This window comes from Ochotona princeps, chromosome 23 (assembly GCF_030435755.1).
Source record: "Ochotona princeps isolate mOchPri1 chromosome 23, mOchPri1.hap1, whole genome shotgun sequence".
Classification (NCBI taxonomy): Eukaryota; Metazoa; Chordata; class Mammalia; order Lagomorpha; family Ochotonidae; genus Ochotona; species Ochotona princeps.
The window spans coordinates 35,607,961-35,625,947 of record NC_080854.1 but is presented as its reverse complement, the minus strand read 5'-3'; the positions used below and the strand labels follow the sequence as shown (position 1 = coordinate 35,625,947).

Here is a 17,987-nt window from a genome sequence, read left to right as displayed (position 1 = left end):
TGGGGCCGGGGACTGTCCCCACGAGTGGCATTACGGTTGATGACACACTGGCTTGGATGTCCTTTGGCAGAGCTGTCCACCAAGTCAGTGACCCATTCTTTACCCATCAGTCTCCTTTCCCAGAAGAAATAAAATGACCTTACCCTTGGAGGAAAGGAACTTAAAAACATCTCAGATGTGCTACACAGAGGATTTTTTTTTTTTTAGGAAAGCAGTGGGTTGAAGCATGCAAAGCAAGTCCATCCTAGGAATGAGGAGGACCGCTTCTGGTGCACCAGCCCGTGTGGCCCGGGAGTCCGTGGACCGGGAGGAGGGCTTCCACTGTGAGTAAGAACTCCAGGAGGTGCAGACCCCAGGTGGCATTCAGGTCTCCCAGAGCCCACCTGCCACTACATGTTGAATGTTAAAACAGTCCTTTCCACAAATCTGGATAAACTATAATCATTAGGACAGGATTTTTCCAGCACTTCTTCAAACTGTTTGATGAAATTGGATAGGGTAAAACGTCCTGACAGAATTCTGTGCTCCCGGGTGCCCACTGCACTTGTTGGTAGGTGTGTTGTCAGGAAGTAAAGTTTCAGTGTTTGCCCAGGCCTCTGTGACCAGGCCCGAAAGCATCATGGAAACAGTTGCAACCTCAATATTCATTCGACCAAATGCCACAAGTGTTGTGCTAGTTGTCTGTCCTTTTTTTCTGATGATCCTCTGGGGATGGCCTTGTGACACCCAGAAACGCTGATGAGGAATCTGAGAAGCCTGCTTCAGTGTTCCTGACGCCCCAGGTCAATCGTGGACTTGTGTGGTCTCCTTGCAGGAAGAAGTGGGCTTGGGAGAGACAGGTGGGCAGGAAGGCAGCGCTGCAATAGAGGACAAGGCACCGGAGCTGGGCCAGCTGTTTCAGGGGCCTGGTGGCAGTGAGTGGGAGCTGGCACGGGGGCGGCTTCAGTGTGGGAGAACCAGCCTGGGGTCCGCTTAGTGCTCCTGGCAGGGGCTGAGCGCCGCATGTTAATTACATCCAGAAGATAAACAAAAATGCTGCTTTTCATGAAATGTCAGTTCTTTAATTCTTTAGCTCAGAAAATTGAAGTCATTTTCAGTCCTGGCTCAGTCCTTTTCCCACTTTCCCTGGCTGGTGTTGTAAATGTCCAAGGTTTTTCTCCGCAGGGAATGGGACACTGCAGAGTCCACACAAGTGGTTATGTGGCAGACTGGCTCTTCAGGATGCCACCATGGACCACAGCAAGGCGAGGAGCTTTCTGGAATGCCACAGCTTCCACAGGTGAAGTGAGGCGAGTTTTGTGACTCCCTGAAGAGCGTCCACCCCTCTGCTCAGCACAAGTCCCTTTACACAGGTGCAGGAGGGAACCCTGGATTTCCCAGTCCGAATCATTCCAAGTCCAAATGGGGATTCTTCTACATCCTGGCCCTCTGGGGAGGTGGGCAACCCATGGTGGAAAACTGCTGGGCCACTCTCACACTCCCTGAGCCCTCAGGGAGAGAAAGGCTCTCAGATAACAATATTATGAAGGTTAATAGGACATCTGTATTTCTTAAAACTATTTCCCAAAAACAAAACTCAAGAAAACCATGGACTTTTCCGAGAAATGGGCTAAACACAGCAGAATGCCTCATACCATGGCTCCTCCATGTGGTCAGGGTTGCAGCCCCGACTTGGATGATGTCCTGTGGAGCACTGCATTGCTGGTAAGGATGTGTATTTTTGATAACGGGGCACTCGTGGCAGGAAACGTACTTGAAATGTATTCAAACTTGATCTTGAATCCTCAGCAATTTGGGCAGTCATGGAGCACCGGCCTTAAGGAACTGGGGGTTTACAAGAAGCCGAAAATTGAGGTGCTATTAGTATTCATCATAATTATTGAGATCTGTGAAGTAGGCATTGGAGTAGGTCTTCCCGGTGAGGTGTGGATTGAAGTACTTGTTCCTTTCCTCTAGGATCAAGTTGTTCTTGTTGAATGCCTGTACAAAGTTAAAAAGTTGAGAATACTCAGTATTTCAACAAGAGTATGACAACACTCTGAGCTCTATTTAAGCACTTTTTCTAAGTCTCCATAATTTCACTGTATTTTCTTGCTTCCCCCGGTTGATTGGTTCACAGAGGAGTTGCCTAATGCTGGAGCGAGGCAGGCACTTTGGACATGTTTCAGTCTGTTAAATGTTCTGGAGTTTGAGAAAAGCAGGTGGTTAGAAACCTTAACTTTGTGTAGGTGTTTGGCACAGGGCTTAAAAAGCTGCTTGGGGTGCGGGTATATCTGAGTGCTTGGATTTACCTGGCTCCACTCCTGAGCTCAGTGTCCTGCTGGTGTGCACCCTGGGAAGTGGCAGGTAATGGCTCAGGCCTAGAATGCCTGTCTCTCTGGTGGCAGGCGGTTCCTGGTTCCTGGCTTCAGCCATCACAATTACAGCAGGTGGCCGCAGCGTGGAGCAGCAGATAGCAGCTTGCTCTCTTCCTTCCTTCCTACGCTGCCTCACTCCTCGGCCTTTCAAGTAAGTGCAAATGAAAACCTAAATTCTGAAAAGCCATCTCAAGCTCTAATAGGCACTTTGGTTTCCATCATATGCTCAGATGGCCATTCCTCTCTACTTGAGCAGGAACACTGGCAGAAGTCAGTGCGTCGGATTCCAGTGTCTGGCTTTCTGCATTGCTTAGAAATCAGTCTCATCCGAACCACACGCCTTTCCTTACCTGAGCTAAACCATGTGGAGGGTGAAAAAGCAACCACCGCATCAGTAGAAAGGCAAGACTTGCAAAATGCCCTGCTGCTTAGGCCACAGGCTGGCCGCTGGGTGGGAACCAGCTGGGTGGGGGTCCCCCCACTGGCCACTGCATGAGGAACGAGTGGAGCCCATTCTGGATTCAGGAGGGTCTTCTGCAGGGGCCTCATACCCCTACTCTGCCTGGGGGAGGTGTTGACATTCTTTGGGTAAGAGTTTGGGGGGCCAGGGAGCAGAGGCCACAGACCTCCAGACACCCTGAAGTTAGAAGGGCTGAGGATGTTCCGTATACCTGGGAAGGACATTGAATGTTTAGCATTTTGTTAGATTAGTTTCTGTGCATTCTTTTAAAGTAAAACATCAGAACTAGCACAACTCAGCTCAGGAAAATTCCCTTCATACATCTGGGGCTGAGGCTAGGCGCAACAGCCAAGAGTGCGTCGGGTATTTGCAGCTACCAACAGCCTGGCCTCCTGTGAAGGCACATTATGACGACTGCTGTTGGCTGAAAGTGAGGCTGTACATGGAGCAGATCTAGACGCCTGCTGACAGCCTGTGAGTAGATGAGGGACCCATCTTTAAGACACTGCGCGTCAATGAAGTATATAACAATGCCAAATATAAATTTGCATTTTCCCAGTCAGTGTTCAGAACATTGTATAAAAGTTCCCTTCTTTGATGCTCATTGTCTCCATTTACAGAGGAACACAAAGGCGTAGCAGGTGTGGAGATCTGGCAGCTTCCCGAGCTGGAAGAGTGGGGCTGACTCAGGAAGCAGGTCTGTAACAACCTAATACCCTTGATTCCTTAAAATGCAAAAAGAAATGGCTACTGATTAAGCACATCAGGAGGAAGCCCTGAGTACTCACCTATTGGGGGAATACACAAAGCAGATCACTATGCCTGTTAGAGCACCTTCATATCCTGCATAATGAAGGCCCCTCAACTTTGCACGAAAACTGAGGACAATGTTAGCATAATGCCAGACTTCTCAGGATGCTATCCTGGCAGTGACTTGGACAGTGAACTTGCTACTCCCTGGTCCCAATCAAGGACAGCTTTGGACACCTCCTATACCCCCTTTCAAATGAGCTGGGGACAGAGGATGCAAAGCTGGCCAGTGACCAATGACCCAGTATATCCCCGCATCTTCTTTCTTGCTGTTTTGGGGTCCATTCTTAAACTCACCTACCCAGTAGGAGATACTCTGACAGGCAAAGCTAAGCTGCAAAGGCAATTAGGCCAACAGTGTCCTCTCACTGTCCCAGTTCTGCCCTGGGGTGAGCACCGCCATGCTTGGCTCACAGCTCAGGGTCACCTGCCTGGTGTGCACACTTGGCTGCAGCTGTCCCCGTCAGCCTTACCTTGATGGCCTCCACCGAGTCATACTTGTCCAGTTTGTTGATGTGGTTGGTGATGCTGGTGTTGAGTGGGGCAGCTGAGACAGGGTGGATGACGGTAGCATCGTGGGATTGCTGCTGGTACCGCTGGCAGTAGGTGTAGACGAGCAGGGTGAGGAGGCAGCCGAGGATGGAGCTGCTGAGGCCCACGGCAATCATGTGGAACATGTTGAACTCTGGGGGACAGGATCACAGTGATGCCGCACTTGCACGGAGCCTGCTCCCACCCACAGTAAAAGCACTCAGGGACATGGGAAGGACAGCATGAAAAGCTCTTCCTGTTGGGGGTGAACAAGAGCATGGAGATCTCCAACTCTGCCTTTCAAATAAACATTCAAAATGTGCACATCACGCTCCTTCCCGTTGCAGAACGAAGCTCCTCATGGCGGTTCTTTCCTGCAGTCAGGAGCACCATCTGCGTGCGCACAGGACAGTTCCTGTAGGGCGTCTGTCGGCAGAGGAACCTGCCTGCCCTAGCAGCGCGTCTGCCTGCCTCACAGGTCTGTACAGCATTGTTGCTCTGCATCCCGAGCTGCCTCTCTGGAATGATGGATTCCTGCCCCCGAGGATGGATATGCAGCACAGGTGCATTCTGTCCATAAGGGTACTACGAGCTCACTGCCCGTCACGGCCCTGCTGTTCTCTTATGGTGCATGCATTTTTCATACTCACATTTTAAAATATGACAAAGTGCAGAGGGACAAAGGAGCCTGTCTTCTTTCGCAGACTTGACTGGCCCCACCAGTTACTACTGTGCCTTTCCAAGGAACAGCCCTTACTTTCTGATGACTTGTCCTGATAGTTAAAAGGTGAGCTGATTTTGCTGCAGGTTTTTTCCCCACGTTGCCCATGAACTCTGTGATGACCCTTCAAGTGCCCAGTGTGAGGATGTGTGTGCACATATTGAATACTTGAAAGGCAGAGTTAGAGGGAGATCTCCTATTCTCTAGGAATAGGAGCATCTTTTGGATCCTCCCCTGTGTGCCGGCAGCCAAGGACTTCCACCATGCTCTGCTGCTTTCCCAGGCCCTAAGCAGAGAGCTGGAGGCAGAGTAGAGCAAGCAGGACAAAACCCAGCACCCAGATGGGATAATGCAGGCTCCTCAAATATTTTATAAAATACGAAAATGCTTCACAAATATTTGCCCTTTCCTGATTTTGTCATGAGGCCACTCCAGCCTGTGGCGTTTGGACAAAGCATCCAGCAGCCGCCGGGATCCATCTGCCTAACGCTGGAGCAGGGCTGGGACGAGCCAGCGCCGCCCTCACACCAGCTCTCACCCTGCAGCGTGGCTCTGAGGCCTCCCCAGGGTCAGCGCCGAGCGCGGATGAATGCTTCCAGCTGCGCCGGTCGTTCGTATTTTGTCATCACACACGCAAGGTGGATGATGGCTTCCATATGCAGATGCTGTGTCACGAGTCACATGAATTACACCTGCAGGACCCTAAGGGAGGCTGGGCAGCTGACACTTTTACGGCGGTTATATAGTCTCTGTGTCTCCTGCAACTAAAAATAGCTAAGTCGAAAGATTTTAACAGGAGCACATTTTTCTCCATAGGGAAAAGCGCTGCCTGTTAATTCTTGTTAGAATCTGCTTAGTGTGGCTCTTCGAGTATTGCTTTCTTCTACTGTCATTTTGGTCAATAAGTTATAACTGATGGCAATTGTACAAAGTCTGATTTCTCAATAAAATGAAAAACATGCCTGTACGTTGTCTTCCTCACTCCCACCCGGCTAGGTAACTGTCCTCACCTCTTGGTTCTGAACACAGATCTGTATGCTGTCTTACCTGCTGATGCTGGCGTGTCAGTATCAACTGCCTAATTATTCCCACAGGTGAGTTCTGTGCATTACAGAGCAATGAGAGTTTGATTTGCCTCTGCCTTTGCAGAGTTGGGCACAGCTGGCTTCAGACACCCAGAGTGCCTCGTCTCCTGGGTGTTCCATGCCCTTGCAAGAGCTGTCCCAGCGTAACCCAGGGAGGGCCTGAGGAGAGGGTGCACTGCCAGCCTCTGCCAGCAGGCAGGAGTGGGCAGTCAGCTCTCTCCTGGCCTCCCGCTGGATGGGTCAATCATATTAAACACTGCTCCATTTCCGACTGACTGCTCCCAGGGTTATCAAGCCTTGGACACCGTGAGAGCATTCAGCAGTGATTCCTGGTCCAGACTGCTGGCAACTTGGACTTCCAGGACCCTTACTATGGGAAATGGGATTCTACTTCTGGAATTCCATTCCCTGTGACCTGTGACCACATCTGAGTCTCCTTGTCCCCAGTGCAGAATCTGAGTAGTCACTTCACATTATCAGGTAGCAAAATGTGACCCGCACTGATACACGCAGCTGCAAAGCATAACCACATCTCTACTTTGCTCACTAAGATTAGCTTGGCAGAACGGCCTCAGCACCTGCAGGGGTGTTCCACGATACACAGCGGAGGCGCCCTGGCACCCCTCTGTGATCTGAGAAACACTGAACTGCAACTCCCTTCTCTGTCTCAAGGATTTCACATAAAAGCCTTGCACCTCGGCAGCTTTGTAGGTAAGGCCCAAATAGGACGGCTCTCACCCAAAGCATTTTACAGTGACTGAGAAGCATTGAGTGATTATTGCTGTGATTGCTTGGATATGAACGAGTGCCTGTTGATCTTGCTGTAAAAGCCCACAGAGCAACTGTCAGTCACTCAACTCCATCAAACCCCACACACTGCTTCTCTAACCACACGGGGGGCTGGGGCCTTGTGTAATTTAATGCTCTTACACAGCTAGCAGGTGTTGGGATGGCAGCTTTGACACACTGCTCGGCATGCTTGCATCCCCTATAGCAGTGTCTGGGATACTGAGGCCTGCCTCTGCTTCCCATCCAGCTTCCTACTCATGTGCCCAAGTCTCTGCACCCACATAAGAGACCTGGGTGGAATTCCATCCTGGTCAGTGCAGATTTCTGGGGAGTGTGAACCCGAGGATGGAACTCCTTCACTCTCTGCCTTTCAAACAAACTGACATAGATTGTGAACAGACGGACACACAGCTCACCAGACAGAATGGATCAGACAGGGCTCAATGAAGCTATCTGGTTAGTGATTCCTAAAACACACACCTGACGCTCCAGATTCCACATGGACATAAGTACACACCAAGGACTGTTGGGCTGAGGTTGGTTGGATAGATGTTCAGATGTCCTCTCCTCCCATCATCAGTCACATGGGATGATGATGGCCTCAGAAACCTGGCTCACCCATGAAAGTTGGACAGACCCACGGTGTGGTCACTGCACAGTGTGCCTCTCCCTTTGGGCATGCTCACATTTATCATGGACTTGAACCAAAGGTTTCTGATATCCAAGACTGCCTAAAGTTTGAAAAATCCCTTGATTGGTACAAATGTAATCACTGGCTCTAGTAAAATGTAATCACCCTGGAAATTGGAGCCTTGCTACCACATATTTGCATTGTAAGTACACCCAAGTTGATGTGGTGTCTATCGCTCAGGGCAGAATCTACTTACAGCCACTTCCAAAATCTTAGAACCCGTTAAGGCCACACAGAGAGCTTATTAAGCCATAGACTGCTGGGTCTGACTCAAGAAGGTTCAAATTTAACAGATGGAGATAGAACCCTGAAATCCGCATTTCTGTCCAGTTCCCAAGGAAGCAATGTTAGTTTCCAGACACCGCTAGAATTCCTGATCCCCATAACAAAAACCTAGGTGAACCAGGTTCAGATATCACGCCCAGGAGTTTCCCCCACACAACAGCAGAAACACGCAGGAACGTGAAGTGACGGGAATATATCAGAATCTCCACCAGAAATAATGTAAAAGGAAGAACTTACCTCCACATCTCTTTTCTTCTACACTGCTGGATCTCGCCACGGACACTTCTGGAAACACAAAAACCCAATATTAACATGTAAAAGTTGATGGGAGGAAGTTCATGTTCCATTTACAAAACATCTGATTTTGGGTTTTCTGTGAGTAAACATTTCAAAATCCTGATTGTGTTTTGAACATTCATGTGCCATGTATTCAGTCCAGCCACCTTGCCTGGGAACAAGTGGAATTTGTTATCACAGGAAAAACAAACACTTTGGTCCCTGGGGCTGCAGTGGGATCAGGTGATAACTTCCTGTTACAAAGTTGCCTGTCTGGGGCTTCCAGTGTTTGCCTGTAGCCTTTCTGTGTCAGATACATTTTCATCGAAGGCAGTGTCATGGCATTGCCTAGGGTAGCTGTGGAGGGGGGGTTGCAGCTTACTGCACCTCAAAGGGAATCACCAAATAAAGACTCTGTACAGGAGCCCTCCGCTCACCACGTGCACCTGCAGCCCCATGGGAGAAGCCAGTGACAGCCTGTATCTAAGCGGTTTGCCCCCCGAGTTTGGAATGTCATCCAAGGAGTCTGGAGTCAGGATTCTGTCCTGCTTTGAGCGCTCATTCAATAAACAGCTACAAATACTGCTTACTGCTTTATACCCCGCATGACCACAAGGCCCTTTTAGGCTAACACCAATGTTTTGGTGTTAATCTCTAAAATATTAACAGAGAAAAAGAAAACATAGCTCACAGTACTGAACACAATTATTTCTTCAAGCTCACTTGGTCTTAGCTCCCCACATGGTAGTCTTAAGGCACACAGGTCACAGGCCACGCGGGCTGTCCACTTGCACAGTGCTGTTCTGCAGGGCACTGCACACAAGGACCCAGCTGTCCCTCATCACACGGGAAAGCCTGAGGCCAAAGGGCCAACTGACCTCTTCCTGGGTGAGAGGAACACTTGCTTTTCATATATGAAGTCTATCAAAACTGCCTACACAGAATGAGCTTTTGTCATTGCATGTACATGCATGACCTTGCACACACAGCACACAAATAGCATTGCCAAAGCATGTAACCTAATATTAAAACAGCCAAATAACATATTGCCGTTGCTAAGCTAACTCTTCTCACCATATTTGAATCAACCAGTGACTGAAGAAAGTGTGCTTAACAATGTTGCAGCTCGTGAAACTACACATCTGCACCCTCATCACCATGAACCCGGATGAGCTGACAAACCCATCTCTGCTCCACCTAAGAAGCCTCAAAGGAGGAAAACTCAGACCTCTGCACAGCGTGCCCTCTGAAGGCTGGAGGGGATGTGTTCACACTGCTTCCCATCTCTGCCTTACCTGGGATGAAATTCGAGTCGAACACGCATGGCCGGCTCTCAGTAGCATTTCCGGAACACTGGCTGCCCACGGGGAAGAGGAGGATGCACTGGCGGGCACGGATCTGGATGCCGGATGGATCACACACAGTCCAGTCTGACCACTCGGACCAGCTCTCTGCAGTGATCAGATGGGGGAGATGGGGCAGGATCACCAAGGAGCCCAGTCCATCTGGACACACTGCCAAGTTACAGACACTGCTTGACACCTCATGGTACGTGATTAGTGGTTCTGTACATACATAGATGTGGTTGCATGACCCAATCAGCCCAGTGAACCGCACACACTGGAGTAATAAAAGCATTGGCATGTCTTTGGTCAATATAATGTGCGTTTTCTAACAACCACGTTATTTCAATGCTGTAAGTGTATGTAGACCCCCAGTGTGCTTCTCCAGAGTGGTGGAGCAGCTGTGTCTATACCAACAGTCAAGGAGGACAGGTATCCATGCAGACCACAGTTCCTGCAGAGCAATGCGTCCTGGGGCAGAGTGGTCCTCAGACACTCGCCTGACAGTGTCCCACAGCTCGTACCAAGTGCGTGTTCATGTGAAAGCCCCATTGCTCACAGAGAGCTGACAGCTACATTCCATTGTCACAATTCTACAGACTCTGGAGGCACAGCTACCCTAGGTGTGCTGCTCCTGAGGAGAAGGCCAAGGCAGGCATCGTTGGGCACACGACGCAGACTCCTCACCCTCAGATGCATGGTTACTGGGGTTTCATGAAATTAACCCAGACACACAGGTGTAAAATGAGGGGAATAAGACTCAGTTATGTTCATGAAGTATTAACCAGCAGAGCAAAGCTAAGTTGCTATGCAGTTTGCTTTTTTGCCCTCTTTTAAAAGGAAGCATCTCTTGTGTAGGGACAGGTGAAATCTGGATATTAAACTTTTGCCTCCATCTGGGTAAAGGGAGTACTTTTTCCATAGGAATATCTAAAGTACCAGTTTGGGGAATTATTCTGAGAAACTGGATTCAAGGTCCTTTTCAATATACACAGAACCTTCTAGAAGGATCAGCAGAAGAAACTTTAAACAAACAAGTATGTGTGGGTTTAGTAGCAAAGGCAAGTTTGTTTTCATTCCAGGTCCCTCCATGCATGAAATCTGCCTGCTTCTGGGATGGGATGTCTCCTGCCGTGCTTCCACGGCCTGAGTCTAGAGCTCGGAGCTTCATGTCTACACCCCAGCTGGCTCCCAGGAAGTGACATGTACTCTGCAAAAATGTTCCATGCTCCCCTGACTTTCAATGAAACCTGGGCTCATGTTCATAAGCCATGGGTTTGTATGTTTTAAAGATGTTTGGCTAATAATCATCCACTGTGTGCTTTGCCATGCCTCTTTGCTTGCTGGTGGGATTTTACGCTCCCCTGCTATAACCCTGGGTTTTTGTTTGTTTCTTTTTTTAATTTGCACTCTCTTGGGATCATAGCTCACTGAATTTGAAGGAGGAATCCTAAAAGTGTGCCTGGCTTTCCATTTTCATCATTTAGACACCATTCTTGGAACACAGCCTGGGGAGTGGCAGAGGACATTTGGTTGACTCTGGGAGAGCTGTGGGTGCTTGCCCTTACATAGCTCCCCAGACTCAGGCAGGAGGCTCCAAATCCTTGTTACTTCTCTGCCCCCTCAACACAGCAAGTGGGGCTGCCTATGAGTCATCAGTGATAATTGGCAAAGTCAAGGCCAAATTAGGATATTTCCTAATTAGATAGGCTATTCCAATGCAATGTGGTGATGTGATAAAGGCCTTGCATTCTAGACACAATGAAAACTAGCCTGCTGTGGAACTGTGGGCTGACTCCTTCCCCACCTTGAGTACTTGCTGTGAGATGACGTCAGCAGTTTCCCATGATCAAATCTGGTGCAATTCTGTTGCAAAGCCAAGCATCAGCAAGGTGCAGCTCACCTGGGCAGGGCTGTGTGTTGCAGAGAGCCTCTTCTGTGTGCAGCCCCAGGCAGATGTCCCCTCCGTAGGCAGGGGCTGGGTTTGTGCACGATCTGGTCCTCATGTAGTGGCCACCGCCACACGTGGCTGAGCACTTCGACCAGGAAGACCAGCAAGACCACATGCCATCCACTGGGGAGAGACACAAAGTGACAGCACTCCTGAGAGCCATACATAACCACTCTGATGCGGCTGCAGGTGGAGTCCGCACCATGGACACATAGGTGCCATCTCCGCAGGGCCACTGGCCATGGGGATGACACTGAGGTTTCCCCGTTGGTGAGGGATCCAATTTTGCAGCTGCTTCACTGCACTTTCAGAAATCTGCTTCTATTCTTTCAGATAAAAAAAATTCTCCGGAGTGCAAGGTCCATGGATGGCACAAAATCCCAGTCCGAGAGGAGAACTGTGAGACCTACTGTGTAGGTATCGGAGTGAAGACCTCACCTGTGCTCCTGCACAGTCTAGTTAGCCACGCAGGTGCAAAGCCAAGCAGCAGTCACCCACTGGATTACGGTCTCCTCCCTGGGACTCAGGGAAACTCGGACACCCCAGAAACAGAAGGTAACTCTGAGAAGAGTGCTCGGTAAACTGAGGCACTGACAAAGCACACACAAAGGCCACCCAGTGCTCAAGCCACTAACATGAGGACTCTGATGACGTCAGTCAGGCTTGGGCTGAGATTAAGGCTGCAGCTTTGCGCCGTGGACACTGGGCAGTTTCCTGGACCACTGTGTTTCCGTGACTGCTCCTGACCCAGCACCCACTGCATTTGCTCACATTCTCCTGCTTTCTCCTCCAGGCTGGGCTCCTGGCATCGACAGCCCAGGCTCCCAGCTGGTGGAGGCAGCTGGCTCCTTGGGAGCTGGGCACTACAAAGCTTTGGACTGCGCTCACTGACACTGCCCAGACAGAGCCTCATGTTGGCAGGAGTTTACAACATTTTCCTAATGCCAGCCAGGGTCCTCTTCTGGCTGGCCAGCCCCACTGTCTTTTGAGTTCAAGAGCAAAACTAGAGGCCATCATGAAGGAAGGCACTCAGTCCTAATCAGGGGACAAATGCAACCACAACCATGGCCAACTAAAGGAAGCTGATGAGCAACTCACCTTATATGCAGATTTTATTTTTTTCTTTGCCTCAAAGAAACAAAGGCAAGTATCATAGGGAATGCCCAGATCATTCAGGACACAAAGTTGCTTTGGTTGGAGTAAGTTAAATGGTACTGGAAACACCCATGAGGATACATCTTTATGGACTATTTTTTTTAAAGACATAGGCACAGATAAAAAAATATTTTTAGAAGCAAAATCATTATCTTTATGATAATATTTGACTTTGCAAATAGTAAAAGCAAATAATAGTATTTTAATCCAGTTTAAAAATGGAGCTTATACCCTAAATAGAAATGTTGTGACTTATACTTTGCAATTTTATATAAACTTAAAGAAATCAACAACATTTTCCCTAATAGTTACTAAGCTACAGCAGAAAGTATCAGGGATCAATCAAATATCCGAAAATGGCTGTAGTAACAGCAATTAAAAACAACTGGCCTGTGTTTGCCTGGAATGGTAAAATTCTCAAAAATTCTCTCATAGCTACACTAGGTGAGTGGAATGTTTGCTTTTGGTTGTAATCTGAGTGGAAACTTGGTATTTGGTGGTGGTGGGGTGTCCTTGTACATGCACTGGGTCAAAGCTAACTTCCAGTGTCCTAGAATAGCAGGTGTCACATGTAAAGTAGGCAGTCTGGGACTCAGGGCATCCAGCATGGCCTGTGGACGGTGCTGGAGCCTCACTCAGGATCAGCGCCAGGCTTTGCACATCCCTGGCTCCTGTGTGAGTGGCATAATGAACTTTCAGATGGATAGTCAACAGGAGAGTGCAAAGAAGGCATGTGAAAAGATGCTCAGTATCTGGGCCCAGTACGGTAGCCTAGTGGCTAGAGTCCTTGCCTTGCATGCGCCGGGATCCCATATGGGTGCTGGTTCTAATTCCGTCAGCACTGCTTCCCATCCAGCTCCCTGCTGGGACAGCCCAAAGCCTTGGGATCCTGCACCCACGTGGGAGACCTGGAGGAGGTTCCTGGGTGCTGGCTTCGGATTGGCTTAGCTCCAGCCATTGTGGCCACTTGGGGAGTGAATCAGTAACAGATCTTCCTCTGTCTCTTCTCTCTGCCTACCTGACTTTCCAGTAAAAAATAAACAAATTAAAAACAAAGATGCTCAGTATCAGCAGTCCCCAGGGAAAGACAAATCAAAACAGTGTCCCCTCTCTCCACGGCACGGCTGTCATCAAAGGGCGAGAGCTGGCAAGGGTACGGGAAACTGGACCCCGTGTGCACACCTGGTGAGGATGCGAAAGCAGTGCAGCTTCCAGAGAGAGAAGGGTGGAGGAGGGATGAAAGAATAGCAGCTAGGGACGTTCCTCAAAAATAAAATTCAAAAATAGAATTATTATGCTATCCTGTGATCTCACAACTGGGTCTGTATCTAGAAGAACCGGCCTCAGCATGCTCCGGATTACTGCATACTATGCTGCTGAACACAGCCAACATAGGGAAATGCCTGTGTTCATCAACAAGTGAATGGATTTAAAAAATCTAGCAGGTACATGGAACAGAACATTATTCAACCTTATAGGAGGAGATTAACTTATGGAACACCACAGATAAACCCAGAAAAGAGCTCTACAAGAAACCAGCTAGTCACAGACAAATATCCACATACTTCTACTTGCCTGAGCTATCTATCTAAAGTCATCAAATTCACAGAGAAACATGGTGGTCGCCAGGAGTGTGGGTAGAACTGGCACAGGCTGTTCTACTGGTGTCACATTCCCATTAACCTGGTTGAGAGGAGAAGTATGTACTAGCAACACTACCCACAGTGCCAAGCACTGGAACACTTGTAAAGGGGGCTAACTCACATGAAGTGTTCTTTCCATAGCAACAACCAGAACAACAAGCCACCCAGATGACTGCAGGTGCTGGTGCACACTCATTCTGCAACCTCTGGGGTTCTCACCGCCACAGGCTGACGTGCACAGCCCAGTGCCCGACACCGCAGAGTACACATGCCTATCCATGTTCCAACCGGCACACCAATTCCTATCTTACCAAGCTTCCCCGATGCAGAATCACGTGTCTTGTGATAGCAAGGACAGACAGCTCTTGTCTGAATAAAGGGCCATGTGTGAGAGAACCCCCTTGCAGAAGGGTTCTCACCTTGGGGTCCAACCCACAAGGTCATAGGAAAAGTAGGTGCTGCCCCCAGTGAGAATCAGGGACCAAGGTGATGATTTCAGCCTGGCCCTGACACTGGAGCCTCACTGCAGCCAACCATGCAATTCACCTTTGTTTTTACATCTGTGCTGTTTAGACTTATTGTCAGATTTAAGTAATCATAGTGAAACCTGGGAAAAACCCATAATGCCCATTTGTAATCATCTACCTACCAGCACGACATGGTTGAAGAAGTGTAACTCCACAAGCACTGGGCAGTCCTCCATGTGGGAGCAGCAGCCCTGGGCCGGCCAGCTCCTGATGCCCTTCTGTGTCCTGTGTCCTGCCCGCCCCCCGCCGCCAAGCTGCACTCTGTCATCCATCGGGGACCTTCCCGGGAGTTGGAGAGAGGCCCAGCGCTTGCACCACTGCACCCTGGGTGTGCCCACTCTGAATAACTCCCCAACACTCTAAGGAATCCTGGCTTTTATCAAGAAAATGAGGACATGCTATTTCCAGACATTAAGGTTATGCACACAGAATACCAATCTGCCCAAATCAAAACAACCAACAGTCTCACTCTTGAGAGGGATGTGTGTGGGACCTGCACACTCACCAACCAAGGCAGCATCCAAGCATCTGGGAGGAATCTGCACTTCCTTGCAGAAGCCACCAGGGATGGAGTGGAGCCAGGGGGATGAGAGGCAAGGCATCCAGAGTTCCCAGCACCGGCCCTTGCTGCAGCTTAGGGCAAGGTCAGAAGCCACTGATGTCGCCCACGGGCCCCCGCCCGCCCCTCAGCCCGCCCCTCAGCCCGCCCCTCAGCCCACCCCTCAGCCCACCCCTCAGCCCCCAGGGAAGGAATCCTTCCTCGGGCTGTGGGAAAGAACAGTTCTGTGACCTTTCCCAGCCACAGCCTCAGCGTGACTGGGAAAGCTGGGCGATCAGGAGTCGTCTCCCGAGGGTGGAGGAATTTAGGCAGACAGACCCCAAGTGCAGGAGGAGGGCAACTGTAAGAACGGGGCACTGTCAGGAGTCCCGGTCGTGGAGCAGAAAATGGCGTGGTTTAGTCTTACATACATGCTTATCCACCCACTCATCACTCTAGCACCACCCAACAAATGCTTGGTGAGCACCTCCTGCAACCATCTTGCCCAGGGAAATTAGAAAGGCATTCGTACCTGCTGGAAAAGATGCCTAAGATCCCGCGCTTTCAAATGCTGTGCCTGATGTGTGGAATGTATCTTATTTCCTGCCGTGTTCTGTCTGCTTAACCAACTCTTGTCTGTCACTTAAAGCACAGCCTGGCGACAGGCTGCTTGGTGTGGCTGGTGTGACACTGTGCTGTAGCGTGCATCACTCAGTAGTCACGCAGGAGGCCTAACCCCTGTGAACCGTGCACAGTGAGGCAGCAAGAAATGCTGGCAGAGAAACAATGAAAGGAAGGTGGAGTAACAGACCAGTGCTCTGCCACACCATTCAAGTAGGGCTTCCCGGTGAGTGCCAGGCCCACGTGGCACCCTGCCGCGAGTGAGGTCACCCCATGAGTCCCTGGGCTCATGTGAGGTACTCTCTGCTTGACTGGGAACTTGGGGAGAGGGAAAGCAAAGTGCTGGGAGGCAGACCCACCAGGTAGACGCAGGAGGCAGAGCTGGACAGGGAGCACTTGGGCAGGCTCCGTGGGAAGAGACTCACCTGCCAGCTAGACCCTCTTCACAGAAGGTGCAGGGCAACTAGGGAACTGGCTCGGTGGGCTCCAGGGAGAGCCTCGCTGTACAGGCGACTCAGGGAGGGAGGGCTGGTCCACTGGGCTTCCTGGAAGGGGCTGCCTAATTCAGGGATGTCACACTGGGCTCCAAACAAGCGCATGTGTGCTGGCGCCTCCTGGAGGCTGCCTCAGCCCATGCTCCTCGCCGGGAGTAACTTCCTCTGTTTATAAAAGAGGAAATGACTAGACTGCAGGCTCCATTCTGTCTGTCTCTGCACTTGGGCATCACAGCATAAGGAACTCCCGGTGCCAGGGGAGGCCTGGCCTCTCGGGTCTCCGCACACAGACGAACACCTGCCCGCCTGTCCCAACCGGAGTCGCAGTGCTGGTTCGGGAGATTCGGAGAAGGCATCTGGCCAGCTGGATAGGGAGCGCGAGCTCCGTGAGCACATTGGGTTAACCTGAGGGATGAAGACATCACCTGGGGCATTTCTGAGGGACACAGGCCCCACGGGCACAGCGAGCTGAGGGACCCTCGGTGAAGCAGGAGGCCCTGGGCAGTCCCTGATGGCCCAGGTCTGCTCCAGATGGCACAAACGTCTCACCTGGACAGGGCAAGATGTTGCACTCCTGGTACTCCAGGGCGGGGCCGAGGCAAGGCAGCCCCCCGTACTTGGGCTCAGGGTTGTTGCAGACGCGCTTCCGGTTCCGGATGCCCCTGCTGCAGTCGCGGCTGCACTGGGACCAGGACGTCCAGGCTGACCACGCCCCGTTGACCGTGTGGGCAGAGTACCGCCCAGCTCGCAGGAAATCGCCCGAGAGCCCTGCGGGGGAAGCAGCCAGAGGGGGCTTGTGTTAGGAGCTGCCAGTGCGACTGCCAGCCATGCTCTGCTCAGGGCATCAGCAGCCCCATGCCCTCATCTCTTCCACTGATTTGATTCCTTTCCACAGCCCAGAAGCCAAAAACCTGCTGCTGAGTGACAGTTGCTCTTATAACCACAGCCTCTTTTGCTGGAATGACCACACAATAAGAATGTAAATAACATTTGATTTGCGAATGTGGTTAAAGTCCTTACCCACTGAGTACATCTTAGGTTTACAGCTAGTTCCCATCCGCTGTGCACACTCCCAGTGCTTGAAGTGGCTGGGGCTGGACTGGGGATGGGCCAAGGAGGAAACCATTCTCAGAGAATACAATCCAGGTGTCCCACACAGGCAGCAGGGATCTAACCCCCGAGCCACCTTCAGCTGCCTCCCAGGGCCTGCAGACAGGCAGCCAGGGACGAGGGGCGTCCCCAGCTCTGCGTATCCTTAGGACAACTGGCCCATGCACTGGGACATTCTCCGCCACAGCCTCTTAATAAATGTGCTTTTCTGTGATCCACTTGCACTTTGTGGTATCAATGCAGAATGGTCAATGCAGTGTGGTCACAGGCATAAAAGTCCAAGTTTGTATTCTTGGCATCAAGGCCCAAATGTGAGTTGGGCATTAGGCCGTAAAGTCATCAAGATAGAGGATGTCATGATTTTGGAGAAAACATAAAATCTCTTCTAAACATGGGTATTCAAGTTTCCCTAGTTTATGTGATTAACTTCTAAAGCATTCTACACATATCTGAGAGTAGAAGGAATATAAGATAAACTCAAAGGGGAGTGCAGTTAGTGATGGAGAAACAACATCATGTATTTTCTCTTTCACACTTTGATGTCATGAGAAATAAGACGGCCTGTTTTGAAACTTTCAGTTGCCGGGGCTGGTGCTGCAG

General features: G+C 50.3%; 1 protein-coding gene across 4 annotated transcripts in view; it reads right to left on the bottom strand.

The window, feature by feature from the left end:
* Window positions 1–1,671: 1,671 nt before the first annotated feature.
* Window positions 1,672–17,987, bottom strand: part of SEMA5A (semaphorin 5A) — a 317,265-nt gene continuing 300,949 nt past the window's right edge. For all 4 annotated transcript variants that reach the window (XM_058680133.1, XM_058680134.1, XM_058680135.1 and 1 more), the window contains 6 exons: window positions 16,827–17,045; window positions 11,252–11,422; window positions 9,301–9,456; window positions 7,967–8,014; window positions 4,101–4,312; window positions 1,672–1,980 (listed from right to left, as the gene is read on the bottom strand). In XM_058680133.1, the coding sequence (XP_058536116.1) occupies window positions 1,861–1,980; window positions 4,101–4,312; window positions 7,967–8,014; window positions 9,301–9,456; window positions 11,252–11,422; window positions 16,827–17,045 (926 nt within the window). In that variant the 3' untranslated portion in view covers window positions 1,672–1,860. The remainder of the gene's footprint in view (window positions 1,981–4,100; window positions 4,313–7,966; window positions 8,015–9,300; window positions 9,457–11,251; window positions 11,423–16,826; window positions 17,046–17,987) is intronic.